General features: G+C 35.5%; 1 protein-coding gene and 1 pseudogene across 2 annotated transcripts in view; both read right to left on the reverse strand.

The window, feature by feature from the left end:
* The window catches only part of LOC125646211 (DNA mismatch repair protein Msh6-like), a 44,207-nt gene extending 33,776 nt beyond the window's left edge, over positions 1-10,431 (reverse strand). Inside the window, exons 1-5 of one of the 2 annotated variants that reach the window (XM_056141242.1) lie at positions 10,179-10,431; positions 5,735-5,903; positions 4,451-4,665; positions 4,107-4,168; positions 462-1,392 (exon numbers count right to left, since the gene is read on the reverse strand). In XM_056141242.1, the coding sequence (XP_055997217.1) occupies positions 462-1,392; positions 4,107-4,168; positions 4,451-4,665; positions 5,735-5,903; positions 10,179-10,368 (1,567 nt within the window). In that variant the 5' untranslated portion in view covers positions 10,369-10,431. The remainder of the gene's footprint in view (positions 1-461; positions 1,393-4,106; positions 4,169-4,450; positions 4,666-5,734; positions 5,904-10,178) is intronic. The other variant, XM_048872397.2, reaches the window with a different exon arrangement.
* A 3,523-nt stretch (positions 10,432-13,954) lies between these two features.
* LOC130047058 (uncharacterized) lies at positions 13,955-15,874 on the reverse strand (annotated as a pseudogene).
* Positions 15,875-23,687: the final 7,813 nt, after the last annotated feature.

Below are 23,687 nucleotides of genomic sequence, written 5' to 3' on the forward strand. Positions count from 1 at the left end.
AAACTCTTCATTGTCATTGGGATTTTGAAATTTATCATTGAGGTATTAAATTTTAGTATGTCAGACACCCAGTCACATAATATCTGATTATATTTAGATTAAGTGATCGAATTCTGTATTAGTGTCAAAACAGCAAATATAATCTGTAAATTAACAAAATACTCTTTTGACTTTTTCTGGATGGCAAAATACTCATTGATTTGAAAATCAGGGGGTAAATACTCATTGATTTGAAAATCAGGGGGTAAATACTCTTTGTGGTGAAAAATTATCTGGAGCTCTGGAAATAGCAAGTATGTGAACACTGCTTTTTTTATTAATACTTATTCTTCACTTTGATGGCCGTTACTTCCTGAAAACTTTGAATAACCTTTATGGACATCCCAAAATAACTTTGATATACTTTCTTCTCTTAATAAAAAAAATGTTTGAATCTTTGTCACAGTTGCATACCACCTCACCTGATTCTCCGCTGTCACTGGCGATTACAACACGCCTTCTCTCACCTGATTCTCCGCTGTCACTGGCGATTACAACACGCCTTCTCTCACCTGATTCTCCGCTGTCACTGGCGATTACAACACGCCTTCTCTCACCTGATTCTCCGCTGTCACTGGCGATTACAACACGCCTTCTCTCACCTGATTCTCCGCTGTCACTGGCGATTACAACACGCCTTCTCTCACCTGATTCTCCGCTGTCACTGGCGATTACAACACGCCTTCTCTCACCTGATTCTCCGCTGTCACTGGCGATTACAACACGCCTTCTCTCACCTGATTCTCCGCTGTCACTGGCGATTACAACACGCCTTCTCTCACCTGATTCTCCGCTGTCACTGGCGATTACAACACGCCTTCTCTCACCTGATTCTCCGCTGTCACTGGCGATTACAACACGCCTTCTCTCACCTGATTCTCCGCTGTCACTGGCGATTACAACACGCCTTCTCTCACCTGATTCTCCGCTGTCACTGGCGATTACAACACGCCTTCTCTCACCTGATTCTCCGCTGTCACTGGCGATTACAACACGCCTTCTCTCACCTGATTCTCCGCTGTCACTGGCGATTACAACACGCCTTCTCTCACCTGATTCTCCGCTGTCACTGGCGATTACAACACGCCTTCTCTCACCTGATTCTCCGCTGTCACTGGCGATTACAACACGCCTTCTCTCACCTGATTCTCCGCTGTCACTGGCGATTACAACACGCCTTCTCTCACCTGATTCTCCGCTGTCACTGGCGATTACAACACGCCTTCTCTCACCTGATTCTCCGCTGTCACTGGCGATTACAACACGCCTTCTCTCACCTGATTCTCCGCTGTCACTGGCGATTACAACACGCCTTCTCTTTGCCGGCCGTCTACTTGTTCTATGTTTGGATTTCTGAGAGAGAAAAAAATCTCGTTCATAAAAATTGTTTATAATATTCATTTTACTATGACTCAAGGATAGCCATTTATAACACATGTATGAGAGGTGATCAATAGATTCGAATACTATCACAAAAATAACATTTATAACACATGTATGAGAGGCGATTTATAGATTCAAGTACTATCACAAAAATAATATTTATAATACATGTATGAGAGGTGATTTATAGATTCGAGTACTACCACAAAAATAATATTTATAATACATGTATGAAAGGTGATTGATTCAATCAAAATGTATTGGATTTGGATAAGTTCATTCTGTCAATCAATGGTTTAGCATTAGTAAATTATTTCACACAAGATAATTCCACACAAATATGAAGTGAAGAGAGATCTGTTGTGCTGCTCAACATTTTGTAATAGACTTTTTTGATTGATGAGGCAAATTTGAATGATGCGACTGAATGGTCTTAGTGGGTACTACCATGTGTTCGATAGTTATGCATTATATTTTACTGATGAAAAAAGGTTTAATGGGTGCGAGACAAAAATTTTAAATTCTAGTCACACTGTAACTGATGAATCACTGCAAGTCAGTTTGCTTCATTAATTATAAATTTACAAAACACATTTCATATTTAAAAATACATGACGGCAAGAACTGTAATGCTTTATGTCGACCTACTTCTTGAAGTATGTTAGAGTAAGTATGCCAGCATAAAGTGTTGCTGCAGTTCATGCCCTCGTGTATTTCCAATAATGAAATTTATTTTGGATATTTACATTCTACTTGTCAGAATTTCCAGTCATTGATATAGTAATACTACATGTATATTTATCAAGTTGTTCAGTATTCATATGCGCAATGAGTGCATGAGAAAATGGCTAGCATTGCAATTTGTAAAGACATCAAAGCAAGAACATTGGAAATGTAAACATAGAAGAATGAGTAATACAAGAAGACTGTATATTATATATTACTGAATGTTGAATAAATATGAGATTTCTTGCACACATTCATATCTACAATTATATACTTTAACATAGTACAGAAAAATAACACCCATTACTCATACATATGGCACGCCAAATTCACAAAAATGAGCTAAACATAGTTTCACAGTTGATAAACTAGGTTTATCGACTGTAAACTATAGTTAACGACGTTAATCTATATTTCACATCTGTAAACCATAGTTAACAGATAATCTATGTTTCACAAGCGTAAACTATAATTAACAATGAAAACAATCATTAGCGATTGCAAAACATAGTTTATCTGATAAATACGGTTTCACGATTGTAAACTACGATTTACAAGTCTAAACTATTATTAAGTTTATCTGATAAATACAGTATCACAATTTGTGAAACTAGGATTAACAATTGTGAACTATAGTTAACGAATGTAAATTATAGTTTACAAATGTGAATCTGTATTTATCAGCAAAATCTATTGTTAACGTTAATATTTGAAGACAGATAAACTTAGATTAGCATTTGTAAACTATAGTTTACAACCGTTAAATATAGTTTTACGGATGAAAACTATAGATAACGAATCGTTAACTATAGTTTACAGTTCGTAAACTATAGTTTACAGTCGATAAACCTAGTTTATCAACTGTGAAACTATGTTTAGCTCATTTTTGTGAATTTGGCATGCCATACATACATGCTGTATCACTTCTACCACATGAAATTATCGACCGTTATACTGATTAGTCACTTGTGTCTAGTGAGTCACATGATATTTACCTACTGCTTACAGAAAAAAAGAGGGTAAAGGCTGTTTCAGATACTGCAGACCACAAGCAATTATATCATTTGGGTTCCAATTCAATATTAACGTGTGCTCTTTAATACATGTTTGAACCCAAGCAGTATTTAACTGCCTGTGCTGTAGAAAAACTTATCTATACAGGGTCAAAATTCTGCACATCGAGGATTTCAATTTTGTCAGTACAAATTTTCGTACATTTGTATGCAGACCTAAAAGTAGATGCTTTGATTTCAGGATGGGGGAAAACTAACATTCTTGGACGCTTCAATCAAGTGAAGTGATTATCCATATTTAAATGTGATTTTATTTGTTTTTAAATCTCTGAACCTGGTTTATTTAGTACCATTTATTTGACGCGCAAATAACATTCTCCTTGCATACATTATTGTACATCCCCTACAATGTTTGTCGGAAGTTACAGATGTTTATTTACAGGTAAAAAGTCATTCTTCGTGTACATTGTATTTCTTATGTCCAGTGAAATAACGAAGTGTGTGACAGGCTTGGAGTTATTGGTCGCTGTTTGGCACATTTCATTTAGATTCCTTGGTGGTATATTCTTACTTGCGGATTTGGCATAAATTTCTACCATGTGGAAAAAATATCTTAAGTATACATTTGTATGTTACTAGTATCAAATCCATTTTCAATTACTATGTAAGAATACTTTATAAGTACCAATGAAAAAATTGTCAACAAAACAAGAATCACTTGCAAAAAAAAAAACTTTGAATCTACAATGCAATTTTTAATCAAGCCAAAAACTACCATCCTAATGCATAGACCTTAAAGAAAAGATTCCAGTGAGTTTTTAACATACGATATTTATAAATTTAATCACATTCGGTGAAAAATTTGCCTGCGATGGTCATTGTTTCCTTGGTCTGCTATATGTTCCATGTACACGTATTTAACACAGTGAAATTTAGATTTCTTACCACTTCACTCTCTTTATTTTCTTTACTGTTGTCGGCCTCAATTTCTTCACTTTCATTACCATCTGTTTTGTCAAAGAAAACTTTGTATCAGATATTAAAAATATTCAGTCTCTTTTCATCTATGAAGCCCATCTGTTTTGTCAAAGAAAACTTTGTATCAGATATTAAAAATATTCAGTCTCTTTTCATCTATGAAGCCCATCTGTTTTGTCAAAGAACACTTTGTGTCAGATATTAAAACTATTCAGTCTCTTTTCATCTATGAAGCTTTGATGCAAATAACCAGTAAACTACCTGTATAACACCCACCCTCCTTATTTAATCAAGTTTATCAAACTGGTTACCATTAATCTCCATGTTCTCGTCATCCTCATCCTCCTCCTCCTCCTCGTCGCTGGACGGCTGTAGATCCACCACCAGCTTCAGCCTCTCCTCCACCGACAACTTCAGGGCTTTATCAGCCTCCTCTGTTCCCTTCCTCACTTTGGGGTTTAGGGAGTAGCACTTGCCACCTTTCTTATAGTCCTCATGGTCTGCACCATGGAAAGGTATGATATCCCTGCCAATTAGTAGATATAAATGAGGACATCACATCATATTTCAATCATGTATACTGTAAATTCTTAAATATACGCAAGAAGTTTATCATTGCGTGATTTTGCGAGAAGCATAACTTACAAATTAAAATTTCTCACTTTTATTTCTATATTGCTAAAATACATGTAAAGATTCTTGATCAACATAGCACTTGCAAATTTACGTTTTCACAATCTGACGTATTCAAGTCATTTCTCAATATTATTTGCTCACATCAAATAAGGAATTAACAGTATTACAAGGCTTGAAACTAACATATGTCCATCAATCCATGACAGATAAAAATCACGGAGGATACATTGATTTGATTACTTATCAGTCCAAATCTGCTCATTCGAACTGATAGATCTATAACTATTTGAAAATTAAATTTAGAATCTTTCTGTGAAATGTTTAAAATGATTCTAACACCCAAAAGCAAAGCTAGAACAATCAACTTTAAAATCTGTCCTGATTTACTAATTCTGGAAAGTCCCAAATCTTATCAATAGAATCATCCAGTCTGTGTCATCAGGGCGTTTTGGGATATAAGAGGTTTTAACTATGTTAATCTAAGCGCTACTAACACAATGACAAAATTGAAAATTGAGGTGTTATGTGGCAATACATAAAAGTCTAAAAGGTGTTGAAAACCTGTTACAAAACTCATCAAAACGGAAATATTTCAGCGAAAGCAAGATAGAGCATTTATGAAAAGGAGAAATGATCAAGCTTTCAGGGGAAATGGTTGCAGTATGACCTGGAGAAACAGTTGATGTTTGTTCCTTGTGTGAACAGTTCACCAATTTGGACAGCAATAAAAATTAGTTTTTAATTAAATGGCGAACTGATTAATTTCTCTGCTGACTGTTAGAAAATGTTGTCTATCAGTCTGGTTGACTAGCAGGCTGAAAAGTTAGTTTCAAGCCCTGTTCAGGGGTGTGAACAATCTAACATAAATTATACTAGTGAGAATATTTTACATGTACAAACAACCAATTTCATAACCCCTGTCAGAGGCCTGTCTAGCAGATCACATGGCTCCAACTTACTTTGCTTTAATCCATGATCTTGTTGGGGGCGTGTCAAAGAACTGAACATGAAACTGTGGGTTCTTGCCCTGCTTTACGTGAGTATTTTCTGTCGGATGTGAGCAGACAAGTGATGGCCACCATGGATATCCAGACAATTTACTCCAAACGATGTCTCCTTCTTTGAAACCTAAGACAAAGTACTTGAAATTTTAATATTGTGGTGTAAAAGGGGACTAGGCCTACAAGACATCAGGTCAAATGAAAAAAAAATCTTTTTTGGGATTCATCATTGGGGGTTAATCATACTTAATGACCCCCACTAAAATCTTTCACTGAATTTTCATACTGACATTTCAAAATTTTTGCTGACACCCTTTAAACACTTGTTTAAAAATCTGAAAAATATCCCTATGCCACATTTAGTGATTTTCCAGATACAGTAAAAGTATCATTCAGGCTATTTGTGGATGGTTGTACATCGACACAGTCAGGACATGTGCTTCAATGCCAAGAAGTGTTATATACTAAATGTAAGTCATAATGAGAAAAACAACCACTCCTACACACTCAATGGTCATATCCTTCGACAAGTATAACCGCACCCCAAGGACTTTTTTTTAAACCTATGATAAAAATTTCAGAGGCCAGGACCATTCACATCGGGAAAAACATTGGCATTTAGTTAAATTGGGAAAGCAATTAATTGGTTTATAAATCTAAATTTAAGCAAACTTCAATTTATCAATGGAAATGTTCAAGTAAAGCAATGACCCACGCACTGTCCGTAGATCAACATTTTGTATATAATCTAAGTTTCATATTCTCTGAAATAGATGTAAAACCCTTGGATTGGAATTTTAGTCCATCAGGCAACAAAATTAAAGGGAAATACTCCCTAAATGCAAGTTGAGAATTGAAATTGCGAGTGAAAAATCACAAATGATCACAACTTTTTTGCAAGTAAATTAAAACAAGAGGCCCATGGGCCACATCGCTCACCTGAGTCACCTTGCATGGCCCATATCTGAAGACTTTCCATATATATTAGCATGTAAAACCTTAGTCCCTATTATGGCCCAAACTACCCTTTGCAAACTTGAATCTACACTATGTCAGAAAGCTTTCATGTAAATGTCAACTTCTTTGGCCCAATGGTTCTTGAGAAGAAGCTTTTTCCTATATTAGTATGTAAAACTTTGACCCCCCCCCCCCCCCCCCCCCACTTGTGGCCCCATCCTACCCCCCGGGGGCCATGATTTGAACAAACTTGAATCTGCACTATGTCAGAAAGTTTTCTTGTAAATATCAGCTTTTATGACTCAGTGGTTATTGAGAAAAAGATTTTAACTATATATTTGTATGTAAAACTTTGATCCCCCTTGTGGCCCCATCCTACCCCCGGGGGCCATGATTTGAACAAACTTGAATCTGCACTATGTCAGAAAGTTTTCATGTAAAAATCAGCTTTTCTGGCTCAGTGGTCCTTGAGAAGAAGATTTTGCTATATATTTGTATGTAAAACTTTGATCCCCTATTGTGGCCCCATCCAACCCCCCGGAGCCCATGATTTGAACAAACTTGAATCTGTTTTATGTCAGGAAGCTTTCATGTAAATCTCAGCTTTTCTGGCTTAGTGGTTCTTGAGAAGAAGATTTTTAAAGATTTTTCCTATATATTTGTATGTAAAACTTTGATCCCCTATTGTGGTCCCATCCAACCCCAGGGGCCCATGATTTGAACAAACTTGAATCTGCATTATGTCAGGAAGCTTTCATGTAAATCTCAGCTTTTCTGGCTTAGTGGTTCTTGAGAAGAAGATTTTTAAAGATTTTTCCTATATATTTGTATGTAAAACTTTGATCCCCTATTGTGGTCCCATCCAACCCCAGGGGCCCATGATTTGAACAAACTTGAATCTGCATTATGTCAGGAAGCTTTCATGTAAATCTCAGCTTTTCTGGCTTAGTGGTTCTTGAGAAGAAGATTTTTCCTATATATTTGTATGTAAAACTTTAATCCCCTATTGTGGCACCATCCAACCCCCGGAGCCCATGATTTGAACAAACTTGAATCTGCATTATGTCAGGAAGCTCCCAATATATTTGTGTGTAAAACTTTGATCCCCCTTGGGGCCCCATCTTATCCCCGGGGGCCATGATTTGAACAAACTTGAATCTGCACTATGTCAGAAAGTTTTCATGTAAAAATCAGCTTTTCTGGCTCAGTGGTTCTTGAGAAGAAGATTTTTAAAGATTTTTCCTATATATTTGTATGTAAAACTTTGATCCCCTATTGTGGCCCCATCCAACCCCAGGGGCCCATGATTTGAACAAACTTGAATCTGCATTATATCAGGAAGCTTTCATGTAAATCTCAGCTTTTCTGGCTTAGTGGTTCTTGAGAAGATTTTTAAAGGTTTTCCCTATATATTTGTATGTAAAACTTTGATCCCCCCTTGTGGCCCCATCCTACCACCGGGGGCCATGATTTGAACAAACTTGAATCTGCAATATGTCAGGAAGCTTTCAGATAAATTTCAGCTCTTCTGGCCCAGTGGTTCTTGAGAAGAAGATTTTTAAAAGATGCCAACAAATTTTCACTAATTCTTGATTATCCCCCCTTGGAAAAGAGTGTGGCCCTTCATTTGAACAAACTTGAATCCCCTACACCTAAGGATACTTTTTGGCAAGTTTGGTTGAAATTGGCCCAATGGTTCATGAGAAGAAGATAAAAATGTGAAAAGTTTACAGACAGAGGGACAGACAGCCAGACGAACGCCGGACAAAATGTGATCAGAAAAGCTCACTTGAGCCTTCGGCTCAGGTGAGCTAAAAAAAAACCAATATTTTTTTTGGATTTCCTCATTTAATGGCTGTACTTAAAATCTTGTCTTGTGCATAGAAACAATTTACATCAGATCTAACAATTATAAACATATTGAAAAGTAAACGTGGATCAAATAAACAACTAAAGCCAAGGACATCTCAGTCAGTGGTGTCGAAGTACTTCAAGCATACTTCAGGCATCTCAGAGATGTCTGATTTAAATAGCAAGTATGTTTTTCTCTTTCATGTTTACTCAACACATGAAAGTGTTAATATCACCGCTTCAGGTGATATCCTGCTGTAGTCTAAGTCAAATACTCCCAAATTTGTTTTTCAACTACATTGTTTTAGATGAAATCTTTAAATGTTTTAAATATATATTTTGAATTGACAATAACAGTCTTCAAGAGTTCAAACCATGTGAAGTTGTAAATAGGTGGTAGACCTCTGGACACCTGGTACGCCACACAAATGTACCCTATGACTCTCACCATGCATTAATGATATGTTGTCTGATAATTGTAAATGAAAGAACTCCCAATCTTATTTTCATTATTGCACTTAAAGACTTTTAAAGATTTTCCCTAAATTTTGAGAGACAAAATGTTTTCTTAAATCCTGTGAAAAAGCAATCGATTGAAAAATGCTAGTAAAAGCTCAATTTTTCTAGTTGGAAAATAATCCATTACATAAAATTTGCTAGTAGTAAAAAACAAGTTAATTTCAATCCCTGGTCTATAGAAAGATTTTTATCACTGTCATAACTGTATTCATCTTACACTGAAGTATCTTATTGATTTTCTACCTGCTCACTTGTCATATTGGTTAAGGGACATGGACTCCCCACTTGAAGATCTACGATAACCTTTAGTTTATAAACGAAAATATAAACTTCTTGTTTTTACTATCTTCTAAATCCCAATCTATCAAACTGTGACATCTTTATTCACATTGCCAGATGTATTGAATATCGATCCCAAGAATCATGTGTCTAGGAAGCATAGTGGTTAACGCACTAGCTTCTCACCACTGCGACCCGATTTCAATTCCCCGGGATCGGCAGTGATTGTATGTGAGAGGGTATGTTGGTCGCTCGCTCGGACACATGGGTTTCCTCCAGATACTCCCATTTCCTCCCACATAATGACCCCCTAGTGCCAATAGATATGGATGCAAGTAGGTAAAATAGTTAGTATATATATAGCTAATGTTCATTGTTGATTATGTATGTCTGACTATAAAACTAAAGATTATTCATTCATTTAATATTTATCATGGTAATTACCAACCAAAAAAAGGATTAACACCAGAGCAGTTTTAGTTCCAAAGGCCAAACAGTTCCATGCAAAAACCAACAGCCAAAACAGTTCAATGTATAATCAACAACCAAAACAGTTCAATACACCCCCCACCCCTCATTCTTAAGAACAACAATATATGAAATCATCGAGATAATAGCGCTGTAATTGCTGCAAAACCTGGGCGATCTTCCCGTCTCATCATAGCCCAGGATGGCGTTTGAGAGGTGGTAATTAGACCAATCTCGCCCATGTTAACTACTACTAATCTGATTTATTACAACTCAAACATATTGCTATTGATAATTTAGAAATTGTGGACAAAAAGAAGCGGAATACTTTGAACTTCGACTAGTTTTTTCGGCTGTTTCGCAGGTGTTGCGCCGTCTGGTTTGTTTGGTGATTTCTTCTGTGACAGCACATCTGATCCATTCACATTCGACTGACTGCTTTTCGTTGGTACTGGACTTTTGGAAAAGTATGCAAACAGTGTGTTTCCCTGCTTGGAAGGCGTTTGTTTAGGTCCCATGTCTTTATAACATTAACAAAACAACACGCTCCCGCGGTTTTCAACGCAAGCAGGATATCTCCCTTCTTGTAGTATTTTTAAAGTTGAGTATGAGCGACATAAATATATCCGTAATGTCTGTGAGTAATTATACACATCAGTGTTACTGAATTGAGCGAAAAAAATTCTAGAATGGGACTTACACAACATACAAATAAACTTAATATGAATATGAATTATGCTTTCAACATTTTGAGGCATTACTGGGCCGGAAAAAGAACTCATAAAGTTTTCGCTTCTTTTATCAAATTTTCGCCTCTTTTCATTACTTTCTTTCTTTCTTATTGATAGCATTGATTATTCTGCTGAATTGAATTGAAGAGAGCGATCATTCAATTAATTTGCGCGCGTCAATTCATTAGTGGTAATGCGCGCAATAATTGAATTGAATTAATTCATTGCGGACAGTAATGACGACGTTATCTCCCCCTGACTACAGGGGGCGCACGCTCCGATGGGGTCCAACAGCTCACAAAAATGGCGGATAAACCCGGTAATAGTTATGGTGTATGGGATCTCCCGAAGCTTAGAAATGAATTGCGAGAGCGAGGTGCAAGAGTTTCAGGAAGGAAGAGAGAATTGATAGAACGGTAAGGACTTTCTTCATTCATTATTCATACAGTATCGCGGTATTGTTCCAATTTTACTGATATAAATCGTACTGTTTACATGATTCAACAAAACGACTATAGATACCGTGTGTCGGTGTAATCGTAACACATGGATTTGTTTGTTTTCTTTTGTGTTTTTTTCACGAAAATATGATAAGTTCACACATTTGTTGAATTAATTGAATGTCTGAAACCGTTAAATGTTTATTGAGCAGTCGTTAGAATTGACAGAATCACGTACTAGGCCCCAAGTACTACAAGACGTAGTCTACCCTGCGCGGTGCGTGTTGTTGTGATTAGCAGGTGTTTGATAGCCTATGAATATTGTTGATCAATAGTGATAAATACGATGACTAATAATTCATTATTTATTGACAACAATGGAATTAAACATTGTAATTGTAAGTCATCGTCATTTCACTTATTTGTCAACATCATCCATGCATCAAAACTCATAATGGGGCCCACATTAGGACTCGGGGTATCTTCTCTGTCAGGTGTGATTGTCCCCAGAACTTTGTCACACAAGCACGGGTATTTCTGGAAGGGAACATTTAGCCTTCATCCTAGTTTTGGCTAGTGAGCAGAGTTAACCCTTTAGCTTGATAGGAAGAGTACTGGACTTGTCTGTTAAATAATTGTATGTTTAATGATTTATTTTTCTAAATGCTAGATATATGCATGCGGTGAATAGATAAAGTATGATTTATTTCAGACTGGAAGCATATGATAGAAATAAAGATTTTGGTAGAGAGAAGTTAGAGAGTGAAGAATATGTAATGAGTGTGCCTGATCATGACATATACAAGAATGAAGATTGTGTGTGTGCAACTGTGAAGATGACGGCAGTAGAGTTTTTCCTTAGTCAAGAAAATAAAAGAATTGACACTATACCACAGAATTTATACTCGAACAGATTTCTAAAGTACATTCGTTTGGCAAACTTCAATAACTTTTTCTTCTTCAGAAGTGAGTGTCGTGCCCAAATGAAAAAGTCAGTGACTTATAAGATTGATGTGTGCATTGATCAAGATGGTTGTGTTGTAGAAACACAATGTGAGTGTGCTGCTGGTATGGGACCTAAAGCTCATTGTAAACATGTGTGTACTTTGCTGTTAGCAATATGCAAGTTTTCGTCTTCAAAAGAAATTGTAACTGAAGAAACATGTACTCAGAAAATTCAAACTTTTCATCAATGTAAGCCATTTTCTGGAAGCCCCATCAAGGCTCAAGATTTGCAACTTGCTAGACAAGACACCAATGCTTTTAATTTTGATCCCAGGCCTACTAAATTCAGAAAAAGCACAGGTTACAATGATTATTTTAGAAATACTTGTGTTAATTATGCTCCAATTAACCGCCTTCCTATTTCTCAGTTATTTACTCCAGCAAACCCATATGCAGTTGACCTTGACCATGATTATTCATTTGATAAACTCTCTGACATTTGGCTTCGAGAACAAAATATTACAAATATAAGCAATGCAGAAATTTGTTCCTTAGAAAAACAAACTCTGGGTCAATCAAAAAATAAACTATGGCTCTCAGAAAGATGTAAAAGATTACATTCCTCAAAATTTGGTCGAATTTGCAAATGTACAGATAGGACAGATAAAGATAAACTGGCAAAATCTCTTACAATTGTTCATGATATCAAATCAGCTCCCATAATTCATGGCAAGAAGTACGAGTCTGTTGCTCTTCAGAAATATTTTGAGGTAACGGGTGAAGTCACCAGAAGTTGTGGAACTTTTGTTAGCAAAATCTGTCCATTTTTAGCAGCTAGTCCAGACTCTATTGTAGAACAAGATAAACTTGTAGAAGTTAAATGTCCTTTTTCTTCCAGAACTCAACTTGTTACAACACAAACAGTTCCTTATTTGAAAGTTATTAATGGTCAAACTACATTAGACCCAACACATGATTATTATTATCAAGTTCAGGGGCAGTTGTTTTGTTGTGAAAGGAAAAGATGTGATTTTGTTGTTTATACATTTCAAGATATCAGGATATTTCAAATTGAGAGGGATGAGGTTTTTATAGAACAGATGTTAGAAAAACTTGAACACTTTTTTCAGTCACATTTCAAGAATGCTGTTCTAGAGAAGTTTTACTTCAAGCAGTATAGCAATTTTACATTTTGATTTGAGAAGATTAGAGAAAATAAAGTTTTATCATTGTTTGTTTATATCAATTTGAAGTATACTTTAATTGCCATTGTGATCTGTTTATTTTACCATGAGTCAATGTTGCATACATTATCAGAATTTTGTTTTTTCTTTTTGTATATATATTTCTTAGCATAGGCAATTGTAGGTACCCAAAGCTACCCTTATAGAATATATATATATATATATATATATATATATATATATAGTGTGTGTGAATCTTTTCTCTTATTTTGTACATTTTTGAATTGTGATGTTTATTTTATGAAGATGACGTTGTTGAATTGAAATTCGGAATATGCAGTTAAACCTACTTATCTTATGACTTAAATATATAGTTTAAATGAAATCCATATTTTTCTTGTCTCTCAGTTGATAACTTCAGAAATCTGAAAGTTTTGTATGTCGACCTGTGGAAAGCATCCAATAGTGATAAGGAGACTTTTTAAAACAAAGTTTCTGGATGAACTGTTGTGTAAGTCAGTAAAAAGGAACAGGCAGTAAGCAATAGAATATTTACTAATGGAATACCCTATGTACAAATTCCATGTACTGGATCAGATAAATCTACAATTAAAATCGATAAAACTAAAAATTTAAAATATCTGCTTCACTTTGGATAACAACTATCAAATACTTACTCAGAGAGTATTGATGGAAATATTACATTGGAAGAGAATGCATAAAATTCAAACTTTTCGTGTACAGTATCTAGAGGGCTGTAAAATACTTACTCACAAAATACAAAAGTTCCGTGTTAAAAAAAAATAACAAACAAGTACTATATCAAAACAATGATACTTCTCAAAGGTTAGTATTTCCCACATAGGTACACTAGTAGTAGTCAACTGACTGACAGACATTGTGGTTACTGTAAAGTGTCGCTTGTTGTAATCTTAGTTGAGATTTGACTCAGCTGATGTATATATGATGCAAAATTTGTATATGAATTTGGCAGTTATTTGACAATAATGAAAACAGTGTTTAAAGGTGCTATGCAGTGAATGCACCCTGATGCAAAGCTTTCCAGTCTGACACTGGAAATGAATGCAATAGCTGCCAAATTCATATCAAGTTTTGAAACCTGTTTAGTTTTGAATTTTGCAAGGGTAAGAAACACATGAAATGAGAACTGAATTGGGAATACCTAGGCAAGTCCTTAAAAAATTGTTAATTAAATTGCAATAATGTATAGATGTTGGGGAATTATTTCCAGACATAAATTACGAAGGGCTGTTCCACGATTTGACGAAGGCATCAGTCCAAATATCAGCTGAGTGGAATCTCAACTGAGATTACCAGTGAACTTGTTGGTACATGTTCTTAAGCATTTTTTGGAATAATACACTGCCTGAAATTACAAAGCATGAAACAATTGAATATGATTTCAGAGGCAAGTTTTGTTTCAGTTGTATTTAGAGGTTGAGTAAGAATTTTGTAAGTCTTTGCCAAACCAATAATTCGTTCAATATGTACACGTTTACTTGAAATTTTGCGGTCTCTTTGAATAGTTTTCCCACACATTCTGTTTCTGTTCTTAAAAAAAGTAGGCATATTTACAGTAACATCATAGGGTGCAAAAAGGTCTTGAACATTAAACCCTTTGTCAGCCATTATGCTGTCCCCCTTGTCACATAATGTTGTAAGTCTTGATCTTTCAACTATTTGCCTATCAGAAGTTGAACCCCCATATGCTGGGGAAAGGTAAGAAACTAAACCACCCGGTGTTGCTCCAGCTAAAACTTTAACTGTGTTTCTATTTTTATAGGTGGAAAAGGTGCTCTGCTGTGCTCTGGGTGGTTTTGGCTTCATCACAGGACATTCAGTCCCATCGATGATCACCCTAGTAGTAGGAAACTGCCTGTTGAAGTCGGTGTATAATACCTGACGAGATCTCTCTCTGGCCACAAGTCAACTTCTCTCCACTGGTGAAACATAAAATTCACTCATGTAATCCAGATATTGGATACAGAGGACTCTGAAATGCTAAAAAGCCTACTCAGTTCAAAGTTAATCTTATGCTGTCTAAGCTTGATCAGTGTTAAAAAAACTGATCAGGAACACTCACATTATCAACCTGAGAATATAGATAATTAAGATTGTATGCAGCTTCACCAAGTGTCCACAGGACAAATAAAAAATCTTGATATGAAGAAAGACCAGTATAAAACATAATACCAGCATTGTCATTGACAAAGTTTTCAATACTAAAAATGGGTCTTTGTGGCGTCTGTGTGCTGGAGTTCACCGGAAATGATGGGGGGAAATTGGAGTTACTTGGTGCAAAAGAGGAGAGTAGTGCATTAGGATGAACATCTGTCTCAATGGTGACTTCACTCTCCACATTACACACAGAATCTTCATTTGGAAGGAAAGATGCACCATCAGCTTCACCGCCCATGTCCTCAACTGCTGTGCCAGTGTTGATGTACCCCCTTCCAGACCTCAATGTGCCATCTTCAGATTCTTTGAATGACTGCTTACATTGTCGCCATGGAAAGATACTTGGGACAGCATGGTCTTTTAGCTGTTTCTTTCTTGGTGTAGTGCCTATTATAGGGATGGAAATCTTAACAATTCTGAAGTTTAAGCATTAAATGTACATTCAATTGATATTGTTTATAGTAGTGTTCTTGATCATAGTTTACTTTATAATATCTGAATCTACAATTAAAATGAAAATTACAACTTGAATTGGATGAATTTTATTGATAAGGAACACTTTGGTGGAGGCACAGGGCAGTATATCCTCCTTTAGCACCAGCAACAGCAAACTACACTAACATAGAATTTGTTTTAACACAAGAAATCCAACAATTAAGAAAAGCAGAAAATAATTTTGACAAAAAGTAAACAAAAACTCAATATATTTCATTATGCAATTTGTGAACATTTGAGGTGGCGAGGTTCAAACTTGAATATTTATTGTTTTTATATGTAATACATGTTATAAAATTATTCAGATAAGTTAATGTAGTTTGCAATAGTAAGCCCTGGGTGGGAATCGAACCCACATACCAAAGTGTGAACATTTTATGTTGCAGTATAAAACCAGTAGAAAAACTTTTTTCAGTGTGCGAAATCAACGGTAGACAAAATCTACTTGAATTACCCCCCACCCCCACCCCACAGTCTGTTGTAGCGAGACGAGTATTTTGAACTAATATGTTTATAGAGAGAATTAATGCACTTTTAAGACATTTACACATTTTGGGCATTCTGTAGTTCAATTTTATTTCCCTATTAGTACTACTTGCACAAATTAGACACTAGATATTATCACCAAGAAATAAACAGTATTGTAAATGACCTATGCATATTCAATATTAAGTGATAAAGTCTGTTGCAAAACAAAAGCGAATACAAATAATGAGTACAATTAGAACTCGATACTTCTATGTTAGCCTATAATAATCAGTTGGGCCTATAAAATTTGAAATTGTGGTAGATTCTTCAAAAGCAAGTTTCGCACACTGATACTCAAATAGTAGTTGGACATCATTTCATATTATTAAATGTAAAAATAGAATTAATGAATTAACTCCCTGGTTTCCTTGTGAGCTGTTGAAGGGTGTTGCAAAGTTTGTCCCATCTTGTAGTAGACTCGTACCTTGGACATCCATGACTAAACAAGTGTAGAATATGTCATCATAGCAATGTTATGGATTATTTAACTACTTCAGTAATGCATTGATATGATTTAATTGACAGGGACAGATACACGATTACACGTTCCTGGTACTACAGCTTTACTATAGTATCGTTCGATGTATATTGCGTAATTTGCAAATTAACAAAATAACAAATAAAAATAAAACATTGGTAATATTAAAGAAACAGACTTTAAAACAACTGCGATGTTACCGTGAGTTGTTTCCTTGATATAGTCGGTACTTTCGAAATGTTGAAAGCACACAACACTGGAAGGTGAAGGTTGCCACAACTTTCCTGGCTTCTGATCACGCTTAATAGCAATAATCCAGAGCTTCCGAAGGGCATCGTCTTTTGGAAAACGATGTCCTCCCCTGTTTGCGCACCCAGGCACACAACAACATGATGAGGGCATGCTACAATACTTTAACTGTATGAAATGTTTACGTATTCGTTTGCTTTGCTAATGGAATCTATTCTGAGCTAGGACCCCATCGGTAAAGGCGCCACCTACTTCCGCCGCAAGGGAAACAACTGCAAAAATGAATGCCATTCAATAGATGCGCGCATTAACTCTTTTAGAGAGAGCAACTACAGTGGAGCCTCGTTAATCCGGACACTTTGGTTCCCAGCAAAATCGTCCGGATAAATGAAGCGTCCGGATAATTGAATCGCATATTTTCTATCTTTACATAAGTAACCAATAATTATGTGCCTACTTTATTGATGCATAGTGAATTAAACACATTCTATCATTGGATTTGACCATTTGCATTAGTAAAAAAATTATGATAATGTTAACATTTACATGCATTTCAAAGCACTAAAAGTTAATGTACGTGTTCAGTGTATTTGCCTGTGCTTACATTGTACGTATATATGAACCTTACAAATGAATAAAGAAAACTGTGTACCGTATGCACTAAACAAATAATGAAGCACTTTATGTAACTATAAGTAAATAAATCATTAGTAAATCATTAGTAACTAACATAATCATTTACACTTCAAACATTTCATCACACTTTTACTTCTTAAAGAGGCCAGTAATTTCCATCAGTAATTTCCATCTGTCACGATTCACGATTCACGGGTTCGGCGGTCTGTTAAAACAATCTTCATCGTCCAAAGTTGATATAAGAATTCCGTGATTATCATGTCAGTTGACAACATTCTTTAACCAAAATTCAATCTGCCAGACTTTATATTTCTTATTCTATAATTATCCAAGACAATATCGGGAGAACAAAATCATTTAAGCTCGTAATATCAAGACCTACTACTGCTTTGATCTAGTCACGCGCACCTATTATTTTCATGATGCGATAATAACGGAACAAAACTCGGGTGAAACTAACATTACAGGTACACACAGAATTTAATTGTCATTTTTCTTAAAATGGTAATTTTCTCACTTCTACCCAGAGTTTAAAAATTCGAAAGCAATAAAGCTCTACAACATCGTAACAAGAATCAATCGTACACAGGTACATTCTACATGCGTGACATTCTAAACGTTAAAACCTTATACTACATATACATGTGCATGAACATACATGTATATTTCACGCCAATCAACAGTATCCAGAATCTAGAAGCATAATCTACACTCTTTAGATTTGAATAAGCCGATATCAATTTACGAATCAGTATAACTGACATGTGTAGCAGTTAAAAAAAATTATCATTACGGCATGATGTTTAATTTATTAATACTATTAGGCTATTGATCAAGACTATAAAATAATATGCTACAGATTTATTTACAAAATTCAACACTACACGCAATAACGATCTTATGTGCGAAAATTGGCAATACAATGTCTCGATTGGCACGTGCTATATAACGGACTTGTCATCACACACCACCTAATTGGAGGGAGGTGTTGACAGGGTACAGGTAATCGCTTCAATTAGACAGTGTGGCTTGTTTTCTTTATAATTTACGCCTTGCTAGAATTGTCCGACACAGACCTTCCCTAAACAAAATTACCGTCCGGATTAACGGTACAATTTTCAATGCATTATAACGTTTTGTAGTAAAAAGTGACCGTCCGGATCCGGAACGCGAATTTCCGGATTAATGATGCAAAATAATGTATAAAAATTCCGTTCCCTAGAAAAATCGTCCGGAAGGTGAAGCGTCCGGATTAATGGCGTCCGGATTACCGAGGCTCCACTGTATATAATTAAAGATATCTTCAATTCCACATATCCACAATTGAATTAATGATTTCTTTAATTAAGTTGTTGCTTTCTTTAAACGAATTGATGCGCGGGTTAATTCCTTATATAAAAGCGTTATAGGGATCATCAAATCATTTAGACCGAGCTCCAAATTCAGTTTTGCGAGCAATAATTTCACCACATTGATGCCAGTGGCGTAGCTTCCATTGAGGCAACCGAGGCAGCCGCCTCGGTAAAAAAAAAAACAACAAAAAAAACACCTTTTACGTTGTTAAAATGTCGATAGCTTCTGGGCGCGCCCCCCAGACCCTCTGCCTCGGTAATATTCGAACCCATATGGAGCGCCAAATTAACATAAACTCAAATCATTGAAGATATCTTCAATTATTTGAAGATATCATCAATTCATTTGATGTGCGCAACAATTTAATTAAAGATCTCTTCAAATAATTAATGATATCTTCAATTCTGAATTATTGCGCGCATTAAATGAATTGATGATAGCATTAATTCTTCTGCTGAATTGATGCGCGCTTTAATTGAATTAATGATCTCTTCAAATGAATTAATGATATCAACAATTGAATTGATGCACGCTGCAATTCAATTGAAGAGAGCAATAATTGATATAATGCGCGCATTAAATCAATTGATGAGAGCAATAATTGAATTGATGCGCGCATTAATTCATTTGATGAGAGCAATAATGGATTTAATGCGCGCATTAATTCAATTATTGCTCTCTTCAATTGAATTAATGATATCTTTAATTCATTTGAAGAGAGCAATAATTCTTTTAGAGAGAGCAACTAAATAATTAAAGATATCTTCAATTCAACATATCCACAATTGAATTAATGATCTCTTTAATTGAATTGTTGCTCTCTTTAAAAGAATTGATGCGCGCGTTAATTCCTTATACAAAAGCATTGTAAATAATTAAAGATATCTTCAATTGAATTAAAGAGATCATCAAATTATTTATACCGAGCTCTAAATCAATTATTGCGAGCAATATTTCTACGAAATTAATGCTCTCATCAATTGAATTGAAGAGAGCAATAATTGAATTAATGCGCGCATCAAATCTATTATTGCTCTCATTAATTCAATTGATGCTCTCATCAATTGAATTGAAGAGAGCAATAATTGAATTAATGCGCGCATTAAATCAATTATTGCTCTCATTAATTCAATTGATGAGAGCAATAATTGAATTGAAGCGCGCATTAATTCATTTGATGAGAGCAATAATTGACTTAATGCGCGCATTAATTCAATTAAAGAAAGCAATAGTTGAATTGATGATATCTTCAAATAATTGAAGATATCTTCAATTATTTGAGTTTATGTTAATTTGGCGCTCCATAAACCCAAGCTACGCCTATATGGATGCGCGCATTAGTTGAATTGATGAAAACAATAATTACATGATTTGAAGCGCGCATCAATTCAATTATTGCGCCCAAATAATAATTCAATTGATGATATCTTCAAATAATTGAAGATATCTTCAATTATTTCAGTTTATGTTAATTTGGCGCTCCGTTTGCTTGCTCTGGGGGCGGATATAGGACATTTTAAGCAAATACAATGTAATCGACAGACGCCGCGCCAACACTGGCGTAGTCTGAATCTCGGCAAAATCATAGAAAATTTTGATCTAAGAAATGTGGATAAAACGTTAGATGTGTGTGTTTGGACGTGGTCACGACACAAGTGGGACTTGAACCAACGAATTCCCAACCACAAAGAGAAAGCCCTGTCCACTGAGCCATCAAGTTTAAAATGCTGAGTGAATAGTTTTAAGTTCGGTTTAGGTTTTAGAATGAATTGTTTTAGGTTGTTTTATTTTCTGGGAGCTGGGGGTGTCTTTTTTATTTTTTATTTACATGTATTTATTTATTTATTTATTTTTTTGGATGCATGTTCGAATTTTGAGAGACGTCTACGGAAGCCATGTGGTATTAGTTTGTTGAAGACTCAGAAGTTGGCTTAACAAAGACGGATAATAAATTTTTAAGAAGGAATAATTATGATCATCTCTTGTCAAACGGTTACGGAGGGGAGGGGAGGGGGTGGGGGGGGGAGGGATAACTAGGCCATTTGTTTGTTCGTGTGATCGCTGGTTTAAGTTTGTGAACAAGATTTATCTACTAACCACATTTCCCCCCATTTTCATTAAACTTGCGGGGATGAGGAAATTAAATTTAGTTCCAATGCTTTTCGGATTCGGATTCCGTGGAGATTCGGGTTAGAATAGGTCCTTAGTACCCCTTGCATGTCGTAACAGACAACTAATTGGGGCGGCCCTTCGGATGAGACCGGAAAATCCGAGGCCTTGTGTCACAGCAGATGTGGCATTACAAAGATCACACCCTGCTCAAAGGCCGTAAGTGCCGAGCATAGGTCTAAATTTTGCAGCCCTTCAATGGCAATGGTGACATCTCCGTATGAGTGAAAAATTCTCGAGTATTAGCTATCATCTTTTGTAAAACCCCACAACAACCTTTGTAACTGGGTGTTTTAGCTCACCTGGGCCGAAGACTAGAGTGAGATTTGTCTGTTGTCCGTCGTTGTAAACTTTTCACATTTTCAACTTCTTCTCCAGAACTACTAGGTCAATTTCAACCAAGCGTGGCAAAGAGCATCCTTTGGTGAAGGGGATTCAAGTTTGTTCAAATGAAGGGTCATGCCCCTTTCAAAGGGGAGATAATCACAAAAATGCAAAAAAGGTGGGGTCATTTAAAAATCTTCTCAGGCACCACTGGGCCAGAAGAGCTGAAATTCATATGGAAACTTCCCGACATAGTGCATATTAAAGTTTATCAAAATTATGGCCCCTGGGGATAGGATGGGGCCACAGTAGGGAATCAAAGTTTTACACGGGAATAAATACGGAAAATCTTTAAAAATCTTCTTCTTAAGAACCACTGGACCAGGAAAGTACAAATTTACCTGAAAGCTTCCTGACATAGTGCAGATTTAAGTTACAGACCCTGAAGCGTACTACTACACCACTTGCACGGTACGATACGAAACGATTTTTACACGAAACGGTGAACGGTTTGCACGAACGCTTCGCACGAAATGCTGACCACCTTGTAGGCGTGGCTTGCACACTTTGATTCCCCCCCCCCCCCCCGATATTATTTGGTTCATCCTGGGGTTAGTTTGAACAAGGAATAGTTTCAATATAATAACAGTATTCTAGGTATTAAAAAGGGTTGAGAAAGAAATCATAATGACCCATTTTAAAATGATTGCTCGTGTACGACGCGGTAAATTAATTCATTCACTTATGAACATGTTGCACATGTTGGAATGAAAACAACTGAATGTTTGGTTTTTTGTTTTTTGTTTTATCTTTTATTTAATTCAATATCAACAAATATATAAATAATTCATCAACATAATGCAATTTCATGCAATAAAGTTTACAATAGTTAGATTGGATTGTCAAGTCATACTATTCATAAATACACACACACACAAATACTATTATTTATCACATGAAAGGCTACCCTTGTTTACCTGTTAGGCACACTACCACATACACAAAGAGTCCAATTGCCTCCAGGTAAACAAAATGTGAAGGAGCCGTCTCCCTCCACATCGGGCCTCTCATATACAAAATTCAAATCAAGAAGTATCAAAAGTTGTACAGACTTTCTTAAATATATTTTTAATACATACATTTGAATACGATTTTCTGCAATGTATTGATATGTATTTAAAGCACGTTTCACAGAGAGATATAATTTTTCACTGTTACAAGAGGTTTCAGTTAGTCTACATTTCATTTTATATTTATAAATCTTCAGTGCAATGAAAGAAATACAAATATTAAGAGCCTCTGATAGATTTGTTTCATTATAAAAGCCTATGACGATATGTTTCCAAGAAATATCAAGATTTAGTACATTATTAATCCCTTTCCATATTCTTTTAGACGATCTGCAGGCATATATAAGGTGTTCTATGTTTTCAATTTCACCGCAGTTTTCACAATATTTTTGTATATTTGGATTCCATTTGCTAACATTCTGATTATTATTCAAAAGTTTATGTAATAATTTATAGTTAAACTCTGATATTTGTTTATCTGAAATTTTTGCGACTTTTAAGAGATAAATTGTCTTCCATGAAGATTTCGGAATGTCAGGCGGATTGGGAATTATCGACGCATTGTATTGCAATTTAGAAATAATGAGATTATTTCTTTTTTACCAAAAATTGTTAAATATCTTTTCCCCCAGTTATCGAGTATGCTAATAATTTGATTAATTTTTCCAATCCAATTTTTTTTCTTGACACAACATTTTGTTATGTCCTATAAATATACCAAATGTTTTAACTGGATTATTTGTTGTAATTACATTTTCAATCTTTTCACATGTGTTTTTTAAAGAACCTAGCAATATACATTCTGATTTATATAGATTAAGCTTTGGACCTGCGACTCCAGAGAATTGTTTTACTGTGTTAATTACTTGTTTTACTGATTGCACGTCCTTTAGGGGACTTGTGGAATCATCTGCATGTTGTATAATTTTTATCTCTTTGTTAATTCCAATTTCAAAACCATGTATTATGTCAGAAGATCTAATTCTTGTAGCTAACATCTCTACTGTGATGATGAACAGTAATGCTGATATTGGAC

Source organism: Ostrea edulis, chromosome 6, assembly GCF_947568905.1.
Source record: "Ostrea edulis chromosome 6, xbOstEdul1.1, whole genome shotgun sequence".
NCBI lineage: Eukaryota > Metazoa > Mollusca > Bivalvia > Ostreida > Ostreidae > Ostrea > Ostrea edulis.